The 23,978-nt window shown below is 41.0% G+C and overlaps 2 protein-coding genes across 4 annotated transcripts; both read left to right on the plus strand.

Moving 5' to 3' along the window:
• The first annotated feature begins 335 nt into the window (after positions 1-335).
• On the plus strand, positions 336-14,235 carry LOC115198558 (lysophosphatidic acid receptor 6). 2 transcript variants are annotated; one of them, XM_029760578.1, is made up of 7 exons: positions 336-870; positions 7,162-7,294; positions 12,151-12,306; positions 12,414-12,612; positions 12,970-13,296; positions 13,408-13,505; positions 13,625-14,235. In XM_029760578.1, exons 2-7 carry the CDS (start codon positions 7,189-7,191, stop codon positions 13,696-13,698), a joined length of 960 nt encoding a protein of 319 aa, XP_029616438.1. In that variant the 5' UTR covers positions 336-870; positions 7,162-7,188; the 3' UTR covers positions 13,699-14,235. The 2 variants fall into 2 exon arrangements, with proteins under 2 accessions (XP_029616438.1, XP_029616437.1); XM_029760577.1 differs by lacking the exon at positions 7,162-7,294 and having other exon boundaries at positions 13,408-14,235.
• Positions 14,236-20,653: 6,418 nt separating this feature from the next.
• On the plus strand, positions 20,654-23,978 carry LOC115198559 (transcription cofactor HES-6). 2 transcript variants are annotated; one of them, XM_029760579.1, is made up of 4 exons: positions 20,654-21,086; positions 21,686-21,781; positions 21,876-21,954; positions 22,539-23,978. In XM_029760579.1, the coding sequence occupies exons 1-4, from the start codon at positions 21,015-21,017 to the stop codon at positions 23,150-23,152; spliced, it is 861 nt and encodes a 286-aa protein (XP_029616439.1). In that variant the 5' UTR covers positions 20,654-21,014; the 3' UTR covers positions 23,153-23,978. The 2 variants fall into 2 exon arrangements, with proteins under 2 accessions (XP_029616439.1, XP_029616440.1); XM_029760580.1 differs by lacking the exon at positions 21,686-21,781.

The following is a 23,978-nucleotide window of genomic DNA, read 5'->3' on the forward strand; positions in this document are numbered from 1 at the left end:
CTTAACTTGTCCCACATTACCACATAGTAATACAATGGTCTAGTCACACATATTATGGAATTATGACTCTTAACACATTTCATACATCTATATGATTTCAGGGTGGAATCCTTTAGTCATTACTTTAAACATATACATTCCTTTATCAGCTAGCTAGATAAACAGAAAGCAGAGCTAGCAAACTTAAATAAAACTGGCTGAGGAAAATACAGTAAGTAGCTAGCAATGTCAATATATAATTAATCTAAAAACAGATAAAATTATTTATTCCTGTTTAACAATATTTTCTTATATGAAGACAATATATATAGTAAAGAAATAGTGTTCTCTTTCCAATCTTTTTGGTCCTCTGGAGCAGCAGGTAGCCGGTTATCACTGTCAAAATCACCGTCTTTTGCGCAACAGAAGTTAGAACTCATCGAATCCCATTGTGACGTAGAGAGGGACACTATTTGGCCGGGGGACATTATTTGACATGACAGGCCCTTGATAGGAACCGTAAAAAAGACGCTGTGTGTGTGTGAATGCATTGAGAGCTTCCCCTTATAAACGCAGAAAAGAAACAGTCAATAATGTCACAGACAGAGACATACATTTACAACACACATATAGTGTGAGAGAAGGTATGGAAAAAGAGAGCAGACAGAGGCAGAAAAAAAAGAGAGGTGTGAGAAAAAAAGAAGAGAGAGCGACGGAGAGAGAAAACAAGAAGAGAGATTGAGAGAGGGACTACTCCTTCTTTGCAGATTGATGATTCAGACCTTGTCTGCAGTTCAGAGAGATAAGAGAGAGGAACCAAGGTATCGCTATTTACTGTAGATCTCAAGAATTTCAGAAAGAGAATCTCCCACTCACAGAATCATCAAACAGGTGAGTTCCATTACATGCAATCACTATTAGCTGTGTATGACTAAAGTATTTGTATGTACCAACATCATATTCGCTCAACACTGGTACTGTATGCTTCCAAACATCAATGATACTTTGTAACTGCATCAATAACTGCAGCATCAATAACTGCAGATGAGGTAGAATGATAAATTCATCTGTGTGTGTTTTTGTGTTGATACTACTGAATGTGTGTGTGTGTGTGTGTGTGTGTGTGTATTTACATTACAGTATAGGTGATGAGAGAAAGAGAGAGAAAGAGAAAAAGTCAGAGTTAAAAGATGAAATGACTTGACAGATAAACATCTCAACTCTTGCTTCACACAGAGAATCATCTTTTCTTTATCCGCTACAGTTACAGATACCATTGCAATGGAGAGTGAAGTGACTGAATATGCAAAAGTAGACTCGAGTAAAATGTGCTAAACAGACAGTAAAATATACAATCTAGACCAGGGATCAGCAACTAGATTCAGCCGCGGACCGATCTTTTCTTGAGCGGACGGTCAGTGGGCTGGAACATAATTACACATTATTTGTGACTGCAAATTGACCACAAGATGCCCAAACAGATATAATGTTTGACTAAAGCATAATCATTTCAAACCTCGCTTACATTTGTATACAATCATGTCGTGTCCCTCTATTATGCGTGGGAATACTTTGGAACAGATTTCTTAAATTAAATCACTTGGAGCTGATTTCCTGGTGTTTTTACAGTCTTTTATGTCCAAAAATGAAAACACCCAAAACGTTATTTTAATAAAACCATACGAATTCGGGGGCCAAATTCCCCCTGCGGGCTGCCAGTTGGGCAACCCTGATCTAGACCATAGAAAACAATTACATCTTGGCTACAATGAAATTAAATAGATTTTCAAAAAAATATACATACTAGGAGACATAGCATATCAACAAGTTACATTTCTCAACTGTTTTGCAAAGCTATAGCAGTCATGTAGTGTCTGCTCATGCTTTACAGTCTCCATGACTTTATGAGACATTAATAAAGGCATTAGCTTTCACTGTAGTAAGAATGCCTTTTTGTTCCTCTTTGGTAAATGCAATAACCTATTTAAATATTACACGTGTACAAAACATTAAGATCACCTTTCTAATGAGTTTCCCTCAGAACAGCCTCAATTTGTCAGGGCATGGACTCTACAAGGTGTCGAAAGCGTTCCACAGGGATGCTGGCCCATGTTGACTCCAATGCTTCCCGCAGTTGTGTCAAGTTGGCTGCAGTTCTTGACACAAACCAGTGCACCTGGCACCTACTACCACACCCCGTTCAAAAGCACTTAAATCTTTTGTTGCTTTTATGTATTTTGTTTTGTTGCTTTTTGTGCTATTGCGCTGTCTGCGTGCTACGTGTTGCTTGTTTTATGTTGCTCTGCATGTGATCACTGCTCATTGTTTGTCTGTATTGTTATTGTAATTGTTTTTAATAACCTGCCCAGGGACTGTGGTTGAGAATTAGCACTTTTACTGAAATGTTAATTAACGTGCACTGTACCTGTAAAAATACAAATAAACTCTTGCCCATTCACCCTCTGAAAGGCACACATACACAATCCATGATTCAATTATCTCAAGGCTTAAAAATCCTTCTTTAATCCTCCCTTTCATCTACACTGGTTTAAGTGGATTTAACACGTGACATCAATAAGGAATCATAGCTTTCATCTGGATTCACCTGGTCAGTCTGTGGCATGGAAAGAGCAGGTGTTCTTAATGTTTTGTACACTCACTGGATATGGCACTGTATCTGTCAGGGGGAAATCTTTGCAGCGTTAAATAATGACTTCGGGCATCCCGAGTGGAGCAGCGGTCTAAGGCACTGCAGTGCTTGAGGCGTCACTACAGATCCGGGTTCGAGCGAGCTGCGACCAGGAGACCCATGAGGCGACGCAGGTTATTCCTCCGACACATTAGTTTGACTGGCTTCCGGGTTCAACGAGCAGTGTGTCAAGAAGCAGTGCAGTTTGGCAGGGTCTTGTTTCGGAGGATGCATGTCTCTCAACCTTCGCCTCTCCCGAGTCCGTACGGGAGTTGCAGCAATGGGACAAGACTGTAACTACCAATTGGATATATGAAAGTTGGGGAGAAAAAGCCAGACTAACCGGTGCCCCCGCACATTGACTCTGTACCGGTACCACCTGTATATAGCCTTGCTACTGTTATTTTCCCTGTCATTTTACTTTTTCTTTACTTATCTATTGTTTACCAAATACCTATTGCACTGTTGGTTAGTGCTTGTAAGTAAGCATTTCACTATTCGACGCACGTAACAAATACATTTTGATTTGAAGAAGAATAAATCTAATTAAAATGAATTCCTCCCTGACTGACTGGCTGTTCAGCATCCTGATTTCATCATCTTGGCAGTTAGACTCTTTGTATACAAAACTAACAACAGTGAAAATAGATGTGCGTCCCAAATGGCATGATATTCCCAACATAGTGCACTAATTTAGACCAGATCCCTGGTAGCGCACTATAAATGGCATAGGATGCCATTTGGGTAGCAGACTTTGTCTAGTGTCGATCAGACGGGTATCCTATGAAACAGGTTTGAGGAGTTAGCGAGGTAACTTTGGTCACCTTTGAGTTCAACTCGGGATAACAAGTCATACAAAAGTGTCTCACCTTTTAGCCAGGTCAATTTCTATGGCAACGAATCCTTCAGAACCAACCTGCTCTGAGGCAGGCTTACTCACGGCTAACTCCACTTACCCTGAATGAAATGACTGAGCCGCAAGTTGAGGACCAATGAAATCAGATTCCAACCCTTCAGCAAAGATTGCGTCATCATCCCCTTCCTTTGAAGGAGACGACTGAATGAATATGTTATTAATCAAACGTTTTTTTGTGTGTTTAAAAATAGTCATGTTAAAATAATCCCATTAAACATGTAATATTAACAGAATGCATTTCGAACTTCATGCAATGTAACACTTGTATGACTTAATACAAAATAAATATAAATAGGAGTGGGAAAACGGTTCTTGTTCATTGATAAGCACACCAAACCACACTAAAGACGACATTAACGATAAGTAATCAAATAAAGATGGCACTTCCCACAACAACTTGGGTGAATTTTAGCCTATTCCTCCGGACAGAGCTGGTGTAACTGAGTCAGGTTTGTAGGCCTCCTTGCTCGCACACCCTTTTTCAGTTCTGCCCACAAATTTACTACAGGATTGAGGTATGGGCTTTGTGATGGCCTCTCCAATACCTTGACTTTGGTGTCCTTAAGCCATTTTGCCACAACTTTGGAAGTATGCTTGGGGTCATTGTACATTTGGAAGACCCATTTGTGACCAAGCTTTAACTTCCTGACTGATGTCTTGAGATGTTGCTTCAATATATCCACATAATTTTCCTACCTCATGTTAACATCTATTTTGTGAAGTGCACCAGTCCCTCCTGCAGCAAAGCACCCCCACAACATGATGCTGCCACCCCCGTGCTTCATGGTTGGGATGGTGTTCTTCGGCTTGCAAGCGTCCCCCTTTTTCCTCCAAACATAACGATGGTCATTATGGCCAAACAGTTATATTTTTGTTTCATCAGACCAGAGGACATTTCTCCAAAAAGAACGATCTTTGTCCACATGTGCAGTTGCAAACTGTAGTCTGCCTTTTTAATGGTGGTTTTGGAGCAGTGGCTTCTTCCTTGGTGAGCGGCCTTTCAAGTAATGTCGATATAGGACTCGTTTAACTGTGGATATAGATACATTTGTACCTGTTTACCCCAGCATCTTCACAAGGTCCTTTGCTGTTGTACTGGGATTGATTTGCACTTTTCGCACCAAAGTACGTTCATCTCTAGGAGACAGAACACGCTCCTTCCTGAGCGGTATGATGGCTGCGTGGTGCCATGGTGTTTATACTTGCGTACTATTGTTTGTAAAGATGAACGTGATACCTTGTGGAGGTCTAAAATAGAGGCACTGAGTTTGAAGGTAGGCCTTGAAATACATCCACAGGCACACCTCCAACTGACTCAAATGATGTCAATTAGCCTATCAGAAGCTTCTAAAGCCATGATATAATTTTCTGGAATTTTCCAAGCTGTTTAAAGTCACAATCAACTTAGTGTATGTAAACTTCTGACAGACTGGAATTGTGATACAGTGAATTATAAGTTAAATAATCTGTATGTAAACAATTGTTGGAAAAATGACTTGTGTCATGCACAAAGTAAATGTCCTAACCGATTTGCAAAACTATAGTTTCCTGTTGAGGACAGACGTTCCGCTAGCCAACATCCAATGGAACAGCATGGCGCGAAATACAAAACCTCAAAAATCGAATAATTTCAATTTCTCAAACATACGACTATTTTACACAATTTTAAAGATACAATTCTGCTTAATCCAACCACATTGTCCGATTTCAAAAAGGCTTTACAGTGAAAGCAAAACATAAGATTATGTTAGGAGAGTACATAGACAAAGATAACCACACAACCATTTTCCAAGCAAGTATATATGTCACAAAAACCCAAAACACAGCTAAATGAAGCACTAACCTTTGACGATCTTCATCAGATGACACTCCTAGGACATCATGTTACACAATACATGTATGTTTTGTTCGATAAAGTTCATGTTTATATCCAAAAACAGCATTTTACATTGGCGCGTGATGTTCAGAAAATGTATTCCCGCTAAAAACTTCCTGTGAATTTACAAAAATACTCATCATAAACGTTGACGAAATACATAACAATTATTTTAAGAATTATAGATACAGTACTCCTTTATGCAACTGCTGTGTCAGATTTTAAAATAGCTTTACGGAGAAAGCTAATTTTTCAATATTCTGAGTACATAGCTCGCCATCACAGCAAGCTATACAGACACCCGCCAAGTTCGGGGTCACCTAAACTCAGAATTAGTATTATAAATATTCTCTTACCTTTGCTGATCTTCGTCAGAATGCACTCCCAGGACTGCTACTTCCACAAGAAATGTTGTTTTTGTTCAAAATAATCCATATTTATGTCCAAATACCTCCGTTTTGCTCGTGCGTTCAGGTCACTATCCAAAGGCATACCGCGCGAGCGCAATTCGAGACACAAAAAGTCAAAATGTTCCATTACCGTACTTAGAAGCATGTCAAACGTTGTTTAAAATCAATCTTTATGGTGTTTTTAACGTAAAAATGCGATAATATTCCAACCGGACAATAGTGTATTCATTCAAGGAGAAAAAGAAGGAACAGCGCGCATATCGCGGGACCGCGCATATCCAATCTTTGTCCCCAGGCAGTCCACTCAGTGACTGAGCTCCTATTATCTGCCCAGTGACAGGAGAATGCTCAAACAACTTTCTGAAGGCTTTTGACAGCCAATGGAAGCCTTAGGAAGTGCAACGTGACCCCACAGATACTGTAGTTTTGAAAGGGACTAGAAAGAAGAACTACAATTCTCAGATCCTCCACTTCCTGGTTGAATTTTTCTCAGGTTTTTGCCTGCCGTATGAGTTCTGTTATACTCACAGACACCATTCAAATAGTTTTAGAAGCTTCAGAGTGTTTTTTATCCAAATCTACTAATAATATGCATATTCTAGTTTCTGGGAAAGAGTAGTAACCAGTTTAATTTGGGTATGTTTTTTCATCCGGCCGTGAAAATACTGCCCCCTATCCTCAACAGGTTTTAAGAAGAAATTTGTGGAGTGGTTGAAAAACGAGTTTTAATGACTCCAACCTAAGTGTATGTAAACTTCCGACATCAACTGTATATACACATATGACATTTGAAATCTATTATTTTGGAACTTCTGTGAGTGTAATGTTACCTGTTAATTTTTATTGTTTATTTCCTTTTTGTTTATTATCTACTTCACCTGCTTTGGCAATGTTAACATACGTTTCCCATGCCAATAAAGAGAGACAGAGAAGACTTTCACACCTCTCTGCTGTGGAGTGATGCTTACGAAACAACTAACTGTATTGGTTTTGACACCCCCCACCTCTCTTGCACACACACAAACATCCACAAACACAACTGGTTAATAGGGGACTACAGATTCTTCAGAGGAAATGGTGGTGGTTGTGGTAGAGCTAGATCAAAGGAAACAGTTTGATCTTGCTCTCTTTCTATCTCTCTCTCTCTCTCTTTTTATCTTTCTTGCCTCTCTTTCCTGTCCTCCTGACACAACATAATTCACATATAAGTAGCAGGAAACCAGCCATGTCCACATGTAACTGAAATTCTCGCTCTCTCTCACTATCTCCCGCGCGCTCTCCCCCTCTGCAGAAAAGCACCACCAAAGACGAGGTAACCATGACCATCAACACCACCCATAACTGCACCGAGCCCCAGATTAACCTTATTTTCGTGGGGGTCTACGCCATTGTCTTCACCGTTGGCCTCTTCCTCAATCTCACAGGTACAAGGAGAGAACATACTCAACTCTTACCCTCTTGCATAAAGAAATAAAAGGGTGCTTGGAGCCAACAATCTATCACATCAAAAATGAAGCCTCCTCGGGTCATATGTATCAGGCGTCTCAGAATGGATCTACTGTAGGATCAGGCCCTCCCCATCCATGTATTCTTATTCATTGTGATCTGAAAAGCAAAACTGATCCTAAATCAGCCCTCCTTCTCTGAGACACTCGATACAGTGCATTCTGAAAATATTCAGACCCCTTGACTTTTGATATTTTGTTACTTTACAGCCTTATTAAAAAAAAGAATCCCTCATAAATCTACACACAATACTCCATAATGACAAAGCAAAATAGTTTTTTTTAATAATGTTTGCAAATGTATTGTTTGCAAACTGAAATGTCACATTTCCATAAGTATTCAGACCCTTGACTCAGTACTTTGGTGAAGCACCTTTGGCAGCGATTACAACCTTGATTCTTCTTGGGTATGACGCTACAAGCTTGGCACACCTGTATTTGGGGAGTTTCTCACATTCTTCTCCGCAGATCCTCTCAAGCTCTGTCAGGTTGAATGGGAAGTGTTGCTGCACAGCTATTTTCAGGTCTCTCCAGAGATGTTTGATTGGGTTCAACTCCGGGCTCTGGCTGGGCCACTCAAGGACATTCAGAGACTTGTCTCGAAGCCACTCCTGTTTTGTCTTGGCTGTGTGCTTAGGGTCATGGTCCTGTTGGAAGGTGAATCTTTGCCCCAGTCTGAGGTCCTGAGCGCTCTGGAGCAGGTTTTCATCAAGGATCTTTCTGTACTTTGCTCAGTTCATCTATGCCTTGATCCTAACTAGTCACCCAGTCCCTGCTGCTGAAAAACATCCCCACAGCATGATGCTGCCACCACCATGCTTCACCATAGGGATGGTGCCAGGTTTCCTCCAGACGTGACGCTTGGCATTCAGGCCAAAGAGATCATCAGACCATAGAATCTTGTTTCTCATGGTCTGGGAGTCTTTAGGTGCCTTTTGGCAAACTCCAAGCGGGTTGTCATGTGCCTTTTACTGAGGAGTGGCTTCCGTCTGGTCACTCTACCATAAAGGCATGATTGGTGAAGTGCTACAGAGATGGTTGTCCTTCTGGAAGGTTCTCCCATCTCCACAGAGGAACTCTAGAGCTCTGTCAGAGTGACCATCGGGTTCTTGGTCACCTCCCTTCCCAAACCCAGTTTGGCTGGACGGCCAGCTCTAGGAAGAGTCTTGGTGTTTCCAAACTTCCAAACTTCCATTTTAGAGTGATGGAGGCCACTGTGGTCTTGGGGACCTTCAATGCTGCAAAAATGTTTTGGTAACCTTCCCCAGATCTGTGCCTCAACACAATCATGTCTCAGAGCTCTACGGACAATTCCTTCAACCTCATGGCTTGGTTTTTGCTCTGACGTGCACTGTCAACTGTGGGACCTTATATAGACAGGTGTGTGCCTTTCCAAATCATGTAAAAGCAAATGAGTTTACCACTGATGGACTCTAATCAAGTTGCAGTAACATCTCAAGGATGACAAACTCAGTTTCAGTTTTTTATTTTTAATACATTTGCAAAAATTTCCAAAAACATGTTTTCACTTTGTCATTATGGGGTATTGTGTGTAGATTTCTGAGGATTTTTATTTTATTTGATCTATTTTAGAATAAGGCTCTAATGTAACAACATGTGGAAAAAGTCAAAGGGTCCGAATACTGTAACTAATGTATTTCACAATAGTTACAGTATCTTTTTTTCAGCTTCAGCTACCCTCAACCCCTCCCATCTATATCTGAAGACCATCTTGTTTTGATTTGCCATATATTTTACAACTGTGCTGTTTCACAAAAGTTCAGAACCTTTTAATTCTCATAGTTTCTACAGATTGTAAATTAAAGATAAACATTTTGCTCAACGTATTATATTATAATTGATCGATTGACTATGACTTTTAAAATCTTCCCGCAGTGCTATTTGCAGAGTTAGCTCCAGGTAAATGTTGCAATTCTTCAGCCATTCCTGAACCTTCGACCAAAAACAAGCTACATATGGACAGTACCAAAACAAATGATCTAATGATTCTGTTTCTTCGCAGCAAAATCTACAGAGCTGGCATGGTTGTATCCCCCATATATATAACATTCTATTGGTTGCAAAAATGTTGTATAATCATTTAAATTGGAAAATTCTAAGTTTTGAATCCGGCATCTTTTTGCGTATCAGCACATAAACCATGTGCCATCGAATCAGTACATAAAAAATCTCTTCCCATCTGTTTGCAATCTGTATGGCACAGCTGTCATTTTTTTGTCCTAAAATGACACTGGTATACTTTTTTATTTAACACAATTTTATTTAACCAATTTTGGTTTTTAATGCAGGGCCAACAGACAAGTTCCTTACTTTTCCCCCTACCACTTGCCTCTTCCATTTTTGCGGTTATGCTGCAATTAGTTGGTTGTAATTTTGGGTAGAGGAGACATTTCCATATATTTTTGTTAGCTGCATGTGTGACATGACTTCACCAGTCCTCTTTATGATATAACTTACAAAGATTATAACCTTTTTAATATTTTTTCCCAAAAAGTATGTTTTTTTTAACAATTAGTATATTCAACCATAATATTTGTTGTATTATTTGTTCTGTCTTTTCTGGTGGATTAAACTGAAATTACAATCAACTTTCTATGGCTTGTTATAAAAATACAAATATTTTGGAGATGATTTAATTTTCAAATAGTGAAATATTATAAAGGGAAAAAGGCAATTATTGAACAAAGGTTGAGTCTTTCTTACTAATCTACTAGAGAACTAGTTCGGATTTATGTATAACTTTTGTATGACTGCAGCCTTTACTGAGAGGTCTAATGCTTTAATATTTAATCATTTCTGCCCTCCCGAATTCATATTCATTATATAAATAGCCTATTTAATTTTGTCTGGGTTGCCATTCTAAATCAAATGAAATATTTTTTTGCACATATCATTTAAAAAACAAGTTGCTAGGCGTAGGCAAGGCCATAAGTAAATAGGTACACTGGAATATGACTAAAGAGTTAATCAGGGTGATATTTCCACAAATACAGGTATTTTCATTTCCATGGTAACAAGATCTTATCTATTTTTGCTAACTTTCTATTAAAAGGTACTGTAGTAAGATCATTTATTTATTTTGGGATTTGAATAATGAGTATGTCCACATCACTGTCAGACCATTTTATTGGTAAACTACACAGTAAAGTAAAAGTTAGATTTTTTTGTGATCCAATATGCAATATATAATTACACTTATCATAAATTTGGTTGTAATCCAGAAAGGTTAGAAAAAGTATTTAGATCCTCTATGAGGCTGTGGAGGAATCCAAATTGTGGATTTAAATGAAAACGTACAATGACACTTTTGTTTTTAAGTCCTGGATTTCTAGCCCCTTGATATTATTGTTAGATCTGATTTTAATAGCTAACATTTTGTTGGCCATAATAAATAAATATGCTGATAGTGAACAACCTTGTTTTTCTCCTCTTGACAGTTTAATACTTTCTGAGAAGTAGCCATTATTTAATATTTCACACCTAGGGTTACTATACAGGTTGTATCACATCCGGCCGTGATTGGGAGTCCCATAGGGCGGTGCACAATTGGCCCAGCATCATCTGGGTTTGGTCGGTGTAGGCCATCATTGTAAATAAGAATTTGTTCTTAACTGACTTGCCTACTTAAATAAAGGTTCAATAAAAAAAATGAAAAAAAATGTAACCCATTGTTTAAGAGATTCTCCAAAATTGAAATATTCCAGGCATTTATAAATACATTTGAGTCAACATTATCAAAAGCCTTTTCAAAGTCAGCTATGTGAATACCAGGACTGGTTTCCCAGATTTTTCATAGTGCTCTATTGTTTCCAGTACTTGTCTTATATTATCTCCAATGTATCGTCTATGTAAAAAACCTGTCTGATTAGGATGAACAATATCCGAAAAAAAACGTTTTCATTCTATCCGCCATGCATTTTGCCACAATTGTATCACAGTGTTGTAAGGGGCCTCCATTTTTTTTTAAATGGACTGGATATTTATATTTACCACTTGGTCCTTTTTCACTAGTAATGAAATCAGACCTTGTTGAGTATCTGATAATCTACCATTTTTATAGGAGTGGTTAAAACGTGCTAATAACGGTCCTCTGCGTACATCGTAAAAGTTTTCCCGGACTTAAAGGCTTTAAATGCATCAAGAAGTTTCTCCTCTGTAATTTGGCCTTCACATGAGTCTTCCTGTACAACTGATATTGAATTGCATGGCCTCTAAAGGCACATTTAAAAGTGTCCCATACAATAAGGGGATCTGCGTTACCTATGTTATGTCGGAAAACGTCAGTTTTAAATTCTTCTGTCCTGGTTCAAAACAAGTTAGCATCCAATAGGCTTTGATAAAATGTCCAATATCCTCTCCCATGTGGAAATTCTGTAAGAGTAATGTATATGCCAATTATTTGATGGTCCGACCCTATTCTGTCCCATCAACAGTTTTCTTCAAAGGATTGTTTCTATAGAATAATAATAGGGAGAGCCAACTAAAGGCGTTAACTCTTTGCATCTATCCAGACCAAATGGATCACTGGGCCAGCCACTCTTAAACAGCACCTGGGCCAGCACAGGTGAAACACTTTCTGACTAACAAGATGGACAAGCCAGCACAGATGTAACACATAGTGACTAGCAAGGTGACACCAATCGGTGCACCCCATATGCTAAATGGAAAAATCAAACCCTGTAAAAATACAACCGCAGCACTCACTTGAGTTGCAATTTAAGCTTTTTTCCCATTTTCAATGTTCTACCTTACAGCACTGGTAGTCTTCTTCTGTTATACCAAGTTGTGGTCCCACACCGTGGTCTACATGACAAACCTGGCCATCGCAGACCTCCTCCTGGTCCTCACTCTGCCCCTGAGGATCTACTACCATCTGGGCTTGTCCGGGTTACCTCAGGTCTTGTGTGAAGGTAATGGCTGGCTCGGTGTTGTTAACAGGGTTGGGGTCTATAACATGTCAATTTAGTCAAGTCAATTCTTATTTTCTTCTTCTTCTTCATTCATTAATTCATTTCAGGGATGGGCCTGGTTCTTCTGGTCAACATGTATGGCAGCATATTCCTCCTCACCTGCATGTGTTTCGACCGCTGCATGGCCGTGTGCCTACCCATGTTGTCCTGGGTCCAGGAGGGGCGTAAGAAAGCCCCGCTGGTCTGCCTTGGGGTGTGGCTGCTCACCGCAGGCGCCAGCCTCCCCATCTACATCTCCAAACGCAGGTATAGGATACAACTAGGGCCAAGAGTTTTTCCTGGTCAGGTTAACATGAGTGCTGATGTAAGATCTGTTTAGCATTTTAGATCACAATTAACAAGACTACATGGACGGGGGGGACCTGATCCTAGTTCAGCACTCCTGCTCTGAAACGCTTTATGAATACAGGCCCTGGTCAGAGACAACTCATGGCCCTATAACATCATGTCAGTCCTAAACGTGTTTTAATTTCAATAGCCCCTGACATTCTCTCTTCTCTTTCTTTCTCTCTCTCTTTCTTTCTTTTTCTCTTTTTCTCTCTCTCTCTTTCCCTCTCTCTCCCTCTCTCTCTCTCTGTACCCTCTCTCTCCCTCTCTCTTTAGAGAGGTGTCCAAGGACATCCAGGTCAATTGTTTCGGGAACTTCCCAGTCTACGCTATGCAGCCCATGGCGGTCGCCTCGACTTTAACCGTCGGCTTCGGCATCCCCTTATTGGTGATGTTAGTCTGTTCCTGGGCATTGATCCAGGCCATCACAAGGAGCTCCATAGCCCAAACAGACTTCATCGACTCTGGGAAGATTCAGAGGATGATCACCATCAGCCTGGTGATATTCCTCACCTGTTTCCTGCCCTACCATGGGACTCTGGCCCTCCTCTATGTCCATAGGGAGGCGATAACATGCCCCCTTCTGGCAGCATACCACTATAGGTAGGTAGCTTTAGGTTTACTGTATCTATTTATTTTGTACATTTCTTGTCTGTTATATCTGAATTAATATTCCTTGTTATTTTGTTATTAAAAATATAATTATTATTACAGCCTAATGGTGGCCTGTCTGAATGCCATGTTGGACCCACTAGCCTACTACTTCACAACAGAGACGTTCAGGAAGAAGATGGATAAGGATTCTGTCAGAACAGCTCTTAGGGGAGCAACAGGGGATCCAGAGGACCAGTCGATACTTTAAAGACGCTCCATCAAGGGCGTAACAGTTTGTTAAACATTAGGGGGATGGAGTCTAACATTTGGGCATTATGGATGTTCCCTGTAAACAGTCACAGCTCTGAGGGGATCAACACGAGGGGATCCAGAGGACCTGTCAATACCTAAAAGACTTTAAATAGTTGAAATGTGGAGTCTTTATAACAATTATGAATTTATAAAAAGGATCCACAGGCATATGATTCTCATTGTACTTTTGTCCAATGAAGCCTTGTCTACAGAACTGCATCGGCTATCGACGTTTGCAGATGTTACACATGAGGCTAGATGATGCAGTCCCAGGTGTCCGTGGCTCAAATGGTGTAGGGATCTACTGATTCCTGCTGGGTCTTTGCTTTTGGGAAACCATGTTTTGTTGACTTTTTAGCCTTTTACTGACATTGATTGGTTGATGAAGAGTAGCTAACTAAACTCCACTCCTTGGTAAAGGAAGTTTCTGATGAAATACATCAATGGAGTGGGGTAGACTGAGGCCAGGCTTTGTGTAATTCAGCTCCAATTACATCGATTCGCTCAAGGTCAATGCTTAAAAAAAAAATCATTTATGAAATGCTTATCTTGTGTCTATGTTTGTACTCTGTAGTTGCGTGCCTTTCTTTGTTTTCTGAAATCCATGCTACTTCAAGAAACATTAATCAAATACAACCACCGACTGTTTGCTCATTGCTGTTGCTCAAAGATGGCAACTCAGCCCAAATGCACGTGCCAATTGAACAACAAGGAACCGGTCGGTGGTTGGAAGCTTCCTTCACCATGAAGTGGAGTTTAGTCAGTTAGATAAAGAGTAGACCCAAGGTAATATGGAGAACCAGTTTGTGGCTTCCATGGACAGGATAGCTGGAGTCCAAAAAAAAAAATATTTGTATGTTGTGAATGTGCAACAAGAACAGTGACAAATTAACTGGTAGAGATGGCGTGAGATGTAGCCACTGAACAAACAGTGCCAATATATCCTCCAAACACCGGCTTCGAGGGCATTATCACTTTTATACAACGGGTTACCAACATATTCAAAGAATGATTTACATATTTTCATTAAAAAAGTTATTTGGATTCATTTATTCATACTATTTCGTCCTTCCACAAGATATAGTCCCGACACAAATCTAGGGTTGCTACCCAAGCCGGCTGATCTGTCACGGTTGTCGTAGGAAGAAGCGGACCAAAGTGCAGCGTGTGTGTTGTTCCACATTTTATTTATACTGTGAAACTATGCAATACATAAATAAACTGAATGACAAAAACAACAAACCGTGACGCAGAGGTGAAACATACACTACTCAAAATGAATCTCCCACAAACCCAGGTGGAAAAAAAACCCTACTTAAGTATGATCTCCAATTAGAGACAACGAGGACCAGCTGCCTCTAATTGGAGATCATCCCAAACAAAACCAACATAGAAATACAAAACTAGAACATGAACATAGAAATACAAAACATAGGAAAACACCCCCTGTCACGCCCTGACCTACTCTACCATAGAAAATAACATCTTACTATGGTCAGGGCGTGACATGATCGTTCGTTCTATCGGTTCGGTTGCCAGAGACGCGACCCAGTCGTTTAGTCTTTTTGTTCTGTATCTATGAACACGACCCAGTTGTTCGTTCTAAATGTTCCATTGCCATACTGGCTGGCAACACTCGTATCCCTTGCTTGCTAACTAGCCAAATACGGCTAAATTACAGTCACGTCAAAAAGTGCAGCCAGAATAACAGCAAAGTAGCTGCATTTTCATTTGTTCAAGCTGTTTTCTAGTGACATTTATTTGGATACATCCATAACAATGAGCTAATGAGGTACGATTTCGCCTGGCATAGAAAATGTGCTCACTCGTCAGGACACTGTTGTTCAGAGGAGCCAGCCAACAACACAGCTAACACAATCACCTCAAACTGAGGCTGGAAAAACTGGAAACTAGCTGCACTTCATTGCGTTTTACCTTTTTTCAATTGACATTTCTTTGTATATATCCATACAAATGATGCCAGCTGATTCATGATTTCGACTGGCTGAGAAACGCTGCCTGCCTGTCTGCCTGTCTAGTCCCGACTCCCGACACGTTCATTGCTATGGGACAGCTGGAGATCGAAATTAAATATTAAAAAAATGTTGCAAATGTCTGAGAGAAAGACAGCAAGGTTTATACAAATCTCCACTGTTGAAAATGAAACGTTAGTCTAAAAGAAATATGAGATAATGTCTAGATGCTTTTTATAGTGGAGATCAAGTTTATAAATTGTCTGGCTGGGCTGATGAGACAGTGGATTACACAGTCAGATGGAACAGAGTAAATAGGCATTTTAACGATGTAGATTTAGCCAGTGGTAACATGTGGAATAGACACTGGCTGGAATGCGGTTTTAACCAATCAGCAATCAGGGTTAGACCCACCCGTTGTATAATATATGTTAATGATCTTGAACGATGATACAATGAGTAAGCTCTTTTATAAACGGTTATTTTGAATTGGCAAAATATTGTAATGTCATGAAATGTATTTAGAATGTTTGTTTTGTAAATCTAGATCAAGTTTTGAAGTGGGTTTTTTTCACATTCCCTGCCTGAAGAAATCTTACCACTGACCATATGCAAAGGCAATGCAGCAATATATCTACAGTAGCTGAAGTTTGAATGAGTTTGAGTAGCCTGAATTATTTTACTGCTACATAAGGAAGCATTGCATGTCCCCAACTCACATCTTCTTCTCAGGTGCCATTGTTGCCTCCCAGCACCATTGCATTTATGAGAATAAAACATCAGTACCAGTGTTGTGGAGTAGTGAATTACATGTAGTTCAACTAGTAATTTAACTACATTTTGCTGTAGCTTGGTGGTAATTGAGCTCAACTTAAATCTTGGTAGTGTTTTCAGTAGTTAATTATGTTTTTGCCACGTAGCGGTGTAGCTAAATACTGGAACTACACACTTTGCAAAAAAATAAGAAAATATTGGTGAAATAGACAATCATTTATTAATCAACATCTAATATTGATTTACATATGGTTAAGTTGTCAACTAATGTGAATTCAATGTGAATTCAATGAAAAATGTCACCCTGTCATTGGATTTAGGTAAAAAAAAATGAAATACTAAATTCCCTTACATTGATGACTTATTTCAAATCCGATCAATTTTCCACATTGATTCAACGTCATCACATAGATTAAAAAGAATAATAATGACATGGAAACAACATTGATTCATCCAGTTTTTGCCAACAAAAGGAAAATATACATGTGCATTTTTAATCTACACTTCACCTTGTCAAACCTATGTATTTCGGGTAGTCAAATTGTATCTGATTGCGCTGCATTCAGAGATGTTCCTCATAATGTGTGCGCCCGGCAAATTTTTTCATTCGTCTGTCTACATTACTCGCCAGGGAAGGGAAACGTTCTGAGAATATTGAAGCATTGTATCCAGGGGCGTCATGCACCCCAAAAATCTTGCTGTTTCAATGGTTATATTTTGAAAGAAACAAAATACACTCCATGGCCAAAAGTATGTGGACACTCCTTCAAATTAGTGGATTTGGCTAATTCAGCCACACCCGTTGCTGACAGGTGATTAAATTAAGCACACCGCCATGCAGTATCCATAGACAAACATTGGCAGTAGAATGGCCCATACTGAAGAGCTCAGTGACTTTCAACCTGGCACTGTCATAGGATGTCACCTTTTCAACAAGTCAGTTTGAACAATTCTGCCCTGCTAGAGCTGCCCCAGTCAACTGTAAGTGTTGTTATTGTGAAGTGGAAACGTCTAGGGGCAACAACGGCTCAGCCGCGAAGTGGTAGGCCACACAAGCTCACAGAATGTGGCCGCTGAGTGCTGAAGCGTTTACCTTGTAGAAATAGTCTGTCCTCGGGTGCAACACTCACTACCGAGTTCCAAACTGCCTATGGGAAGCAACGTCAGCGCAAGAACTGGTTTCCATGGCCAAGCCGAAGATCACCATGCACAATGCCAAGCGTCGGTTGGAGTTGGGTAAAACTCGCAGCCATTGAACTCTGGAGCAGTTGAAACACGTTCTCTGGAGTGATGAATCATGCTTCATCATCTGGCAGTCCAACAGACTAATCTAGGTTTGGTGGATGCCAAGAGAAAGCTACTTGCCCATAGTGCCAACTGTAAAGTTGGAGGAAGAATAAGGGTCTGGGGCTGTTTTTCATGGTTCGGTCTAGGCCCCTTTATTCCAGTGAAGGGAAATATTTTACGCTACAGCATAAAATTACATTTTAGATGACTCTGTGCTTCTAACTTTGTGGCAACAGTTTGGAGAAGGCCCTTTCCTGTTTCAGCATGACAATGCCCCTGTGCACAAAGCGAAGTCTATACAGAAATGGTTTGTCGAGATCGGTGTGGAAGAACTTGACTGGCCTGCACAGAGCCCTGACCTCAACCCCATCGAACACCTTTGGGATGAATTGGAACAACTGCGAGCCAGGCCTAATCGCCCAACATCAGTGCCCGTGACCTCACTAATGCTCTTGCGGCTGAATGGAAGCCAGTCCCCGCAGCAATGTTCCAACATCTAGTGGAATGCCTTCCCAGAAGAGTGGATGCTGTTATAGCAGCAATGGGGGGGACCAACTCCATATTAACGCCCATGATTTTGGAATGAGATGTTCGACGAGCAGGTGTCCACATACTTACGGTCATGGAGTGTATATACAGTGCCTTCAGAAAGTATTCACACCCATTGACTTTTTCTAAATTTTGTTGTGTTATAAAGTGGGATTAAAATTGATGAATTGCTTTCTAAAAGTGAGAGAAAAGGCTGCAGGCTGGCAGCTGCTCTCCAAACAGTGCTCCACATTGCATTTTAATCGAGATTGGAATCACTTTAGTCAACTTTTTTTTTTGCATACTTAACGTTTTTGGTCCTGCCATACCCAACAACCCTGAGATACACCTTGTTTGATTATTTTGGCTATGTTTGAGTGTGTTGAGTGGGTTGTGTGTGTGTGTCTGTGTGTGCGTGCATGTGTGTGTGTGTTTATTTACATTACATTACATTATAGGCTATTTCTCTTTTATAACTAAGGTTATCGGTATGTGTTCTGGTCTGCCTGCAGACCTCTCCAGTATGTTGATGACAAACTGGTCCTTGGTCTGTGTGACAGTGTGTGGGTGTGAGAATACAGGAGAGTGGTTAAAGGGATAAACCCCTCAGAGTCAGATGAACTTGTCGATACCGTTTGTCTCTGCGTGCACTTTGAAAGAAGTTGCTAACTAGCGTTAGCACAATTGCTAACTAGAGTTAGCACAAATAAACTGTACTCTTACCCCAACCCTACCCTTAACCCTGATCCTAACCAAAAAAAACTAACCTTAAGCCTAACCCTAAAACTAACCCTAGACCCTAACCCTCATTTTAACCCTTACACTAATTCTAACCTTCACTCTAAACCCCCTAGAAAGAGAATTTGACCTTGTGGGGTCCAACAAAATGTCCCCAGTTTGTCCAATTTTTGTTTTGTTTACTATTCTTATAATAGTTAAATACGTCCACACACACACACACACACACACACACACACACTTCCATTTCCAGGGCAGTCTGACAGAGTAGCCAATGACATCGAGGTCAACACATTGGGCTAGTGTGTGTGTGAAAACATGTCAAACTATCTTGTGTGAAGAGGACAGGGCAATTCTGCCGTGTGTGTTCACTGTATGTGCCGTGTAAATAGTGCATGTGTCTGGTTTGTGTGTGCGTGTGTGTGCAATCACGCTTGTGTGTGCGCTTGCATGTGTGTTCGTATTAGCATCTCAACCGATAAGGTATCTGCGTGAAGTATCTGACCTCTATTTTAACTGTGTTGCTCCAGTCCCATCTCTCTACAGATGAGAAAAGGTCACGAAGCACTACCACACTCTGCAAAGTGCAAACAGCAACCCCAAGGGGACACCCCGAACACAGTGGGGATTGACTCCCACGACTGTTTATTTAGGCCATATCTATTACAGCGACCTCTAAACCTACTAGCCTATCAAACAAACTACCTTAGGCCTACTTATACTTAGAAGTAGGCCTATAGGTAAGCCTTGTAAATATACTTATAGTCGTTCATGCTTTATTCAATTTGTATAGATGACCAATTTCAGAACCAAGTCCGTGACTGTCGCAGACTAGGCTATAGTCTATAGGCCTAAATAACTTAACACCATTCCCTCCCGCACAGCCTAAAACATTGATCTGGTGCAGGAGTGAGCTGGAGGGGGAAAAAACGAATTCGGATTGAAGGACTTAAGATAGCCATTAAAGGCTTTAGCACACAGACCATTCTTCTGTTAACTGGGGGTCATTACGGCCGGACTATAGGGTAGAAAAGAAAGAGACCTTAACCACTGGAGTGTGTCCGGGGGGGGGAAAGGGGGGGGGGGAAAATTGGTCGTTGGTAAAGAAGCGCAGGAAAAGAGGGATAGTAAGCTACTAGGGAGGGTTGGGGAGAGGCTAATAAGAGGGGGGGTTGGTAAATAACCTCAGGAAAGGGGGCAGGGAAAAGAAAGGTGGCAGGGAGAAGGGACAGGGATAATAGGTTGAGGATTCTCCTATAGCGATATTGAAAAGAAGTGTTGTGGGGAGATCTCTTTAGCTGCTATTGTTGCGCGACTTTTTTCATCCCGTCCGACTTTCTTTTGTGTTTGGGTGCTGAAAAGTCTGAAGGCTATATAGAGTTATTTGTGCAGTTTCTTCGATTACATGTTGTTTATGTCTAAATCAGTAAATTTTCTTAACAGAGGACTGCCGTTTTCTTATTAATACACGTATTACAGGCATAGATTAACTAAGTAGCAAATTATAATGACACTTTATGAACCTTCAGTTCGGTAATTTTAGCACTGGACCAGGTTACTTACCCGCAAAATCGCTTCCTAATTCCGAGACGATATCATCGATCCTAACATTCTACCCAGCAATGAAATTATTTGCGCATCACCTTTCAGAACTCCCTTTTCCCAACCGCGCTCTACGTGTCGATCCCGTACGCGTCCCCACCCCCTTCTCGCGCACGCGCGCCCCTCCCCCACCCGCCCTATTCTCCCGCTTGACGACAGCGGGGAGAATCGGACCCTGTGCCACAAAACGTGCCCACGGCAGGGCTGTGGGAACGTTCGGGAGAGAGAGCACCCACACATTGTCATGGTAATGTTGGTGGGTGGAGGTGTTGGGGGCGCGAGGCTATGGTGCGTAAAATGCATATATATATATATGTACATGTACCCCTTCTCCAGTGCTCCTTTCTCCCTCTCTGTTGATCTATTCGTTCATAAAATACTAAAACAGTGCAAACTGAGTTTTGTGGGGGACTATTGCTGCAGAAGAGAGGGGCCCACAAGGACACAGATATTGTGGACTGTGGAGCTCTCAGTTCGTCAGGTGGTTTGGTGCGTGCGCCTTGCAGCTCGAGGATGACGGCCTTCAACATGGGACACCGGGGAAATGGGCGCGAGAGGAATTTTAGCGCTAAAGAAGAACGAAAGGTAAGCTTGCTGCAATTAAATTGGCCTAAATGAAAAAGTTTCGATATGATACATTTGGGCGTCATTTAAGGAACTGGGTAATACATCAAGTAAAGGGTTGTGCAGGAATTGTGCTTAGTAAAACCATTTTGCAATTAAAACCCTTAATTGCGTTGATGCGTCATGTAAATAAATGCATGCATTTTGTACTACCACAGATAATAAGATGCATGTATTGATGCAATGTGCAGAGTTGGTTGAGTTTGCCGACTTTGCATTCACAGGTGGGGGGTGGGTGGCCAAAGAAGGGTTGGCTAGGGTGTTCTTATTCCAAAGTGTCTATTGCAGACTTGATCTGAGTATTTCCCCTAATATTAAATTGAAACCACTGAAATGTAACAACAATTTCTGACGACATCCATTCAAATCCTTTCAAACCATAGCGAAACTGATTGATTAGTTTAGATCAACATTGACAAACATTGGTGGTTTTCTATTTCTTTACGCCTTTACTTTGAAATATCATAAATGGTCACCGTAAAGGTTTAAACAATCGCCAAGGCCTCAATTTGTTAATATGTAGACAGATACATGAATTGGCCTGTTGATTTGATTGATAGTTGCGGAAGCCTCTAATTGAGAAAAAGAGGCGGGAGCGCATCAACTGCAGTCTGGAACAACTGAAAGGAATCATGGTGGATGCATACAACCTGGATGTGAGTACACACACACAGATGAGAATATTTTGAGAATGCAATTGCAAATGACATTCTTCCTCCCATCGCCTTCTGATTCACTCCTCTTACACAGCAATCAAAACTGGAGAAGGCTGATGTACTGGAGGTTACTGTGCAACATATGGAGGGTCTGCAGAAGGGTCACGGTTCAGGTAAGCGCCTAACACACACACACACACACACACACACACTGTCACCTCGGAAGACAGTAGTCCACTTGGCTGTTTTTGTTCTTAAAACATTGTTCTAAATTCTAACAGAACATACATAACCTGTTTAAAATTCTTACAGTGATGGAAGCCTTGGAACCTCCCATGATGTCCAGGATTATCATGCGTTGTCAATCATTGAATAATGTCGCCCAATAGGGGTCCTTCACTCTACATATCAATGAGCTCCTATTGGGTCAAATCAGTCGAATGATTGACAACAAGAGACAAACTGGGATTCAAAACAAGCTAGGGAATGGGATAGAAACTCCTTCACTACCCTGATCACACATTTAACGAGTTGATATCAGCTGATTTGTTTTATTTAAAGTTATATAAAGTAATATATTCTATTGACCGATATAAACTTGTTCACAAAGCTCACTGCATATTCATTAGTCCATAATACCATCAATATACTGCATACCCTACTATAAGGTAACTACGCATTGTAGGCCTACTAAACCTGTGAGCTGGTGTTCAACCCTGACTCACCACTTCCCCCTTGTGTTCGTATCTCTCTCTAGGTTCCCCTTCTGGTCCCAGTATGGGATTTGAGTCCCAGCAGCGCTACAGCAGTGGATACATTCAATGTATGCATGAGGTCCACAACCTGCTCAAGAGCTGCCCAGGCATGGACAAGACACTGGGGGCCCGGCTCCTCATCCACCTGCTCAAGTCTTTGCCCCACATCAGCTCTGAGACTGGGGCTGGGAACACTGGTGGCAATGGGACCAATGGTATCAATGGGACTCCGACTAGGGCTATTGGTATGAGTAATAGTAACAGTGGTTGTATTGGTGGTGGTAGTCCCATGTCTGGATCTGGGCCCGTCTCCCCTCCCCAGTCTCCGCTTTCTCTGTCATCTGGAGGTGGAGCGCAGTCATTCCAGCCTTGCTGTTTACAGATACCTTATGCCAAGCTACCCTTGCAGCCATCACCCCCACCCATAGGAAGCTCACCGCTCCACACCCTTTGCAGCCAGGTACATTCTGGTAGAGATGGGAGGGATCAGCAGAAGTCCATCTCCTCCTCCCCTCCTTGCTACCCCAATCTCCCCCAGCCTGGGGTGTTTCACCCTGCCCCCCTGTCCCCTTTCTTCCCCCCTGGGGGAGACCCCTCCATGTGGAGGCCTTGGTGAAGACCTCAAGGAAGAGACAAACACACACACACCTTCCATCAAGTTAGGGACCCTGATTTTTTCCTGACCCCGTGACCTGACAAGGAAAATGCCCAGGCAGTAAGCCGACTAGGGCCTGGAGTTGTCCCAGTCAGGTCATAACGCCGTGGCAAGGAAAAACTCAAGGCCCTTTTATGTTTTATGTATCCCATCTCATGGGATCGCTCAATTCTGTTTTTCCTGGATCTAGTGGAGGATTCAGAAAATGCAGATCCAGGTGTATCTGCAGTTTCACTTATGTAAAGTTAAAACCCATGTGTTGTGGTGCAACTGGGCCAGCCCCCTAGGAACATGGCTCTGGTGCTCTGCTATAATATACAATGCCAGCAGTTCTATAGCCACATGGCAAAATGATAGCGTCTAATTTTCACTTTTAAATGTTTGGTCATTTATACCTTTTAGACATAGAAATATTTGTATGAGATTGGGGAAGAGTAAGCATTATAGCTACTTCAAGTTTGTACAGTTTTCTTGTTTTTTTTCTTCCTATGTTGTAAACGTCTTTTCAAATAGTTCATATTTTGTGTTTTAGAAGTGTATCAAAATTTTTTTGCTGAATATTTTGTCACTCTTTAATTGATTGATTAATTAACTGATACAACTGATTTGGCATTGATTAATTGATTCAGGTCTAGCTAAATTTGGTAATTAAAACTCAACGACTCATCCTTGTATATTACAAGAAGTTGCTAGGCTGTTTCATATTGAAGCAGCTAAATAAAGCATTAAATTGGCTGACTGTTCAAGTGTTGTATGGTATCGAAATTAAATAAAAAATGTAAGACAA

Source organism: Salmo trutta, chromosome 8 (genome assembly GCF_901001165.1).
Source record: "Salmo trutta chromosome 8, fSalTru1.1, whole genome shotgun sequence".
NCBI classification, from domain to species: Eukaryota; Metazoa; Chordata; class Actinopteri; order Salmoniformes; family Salmonidae; genus Salmo; species Salmo trutta.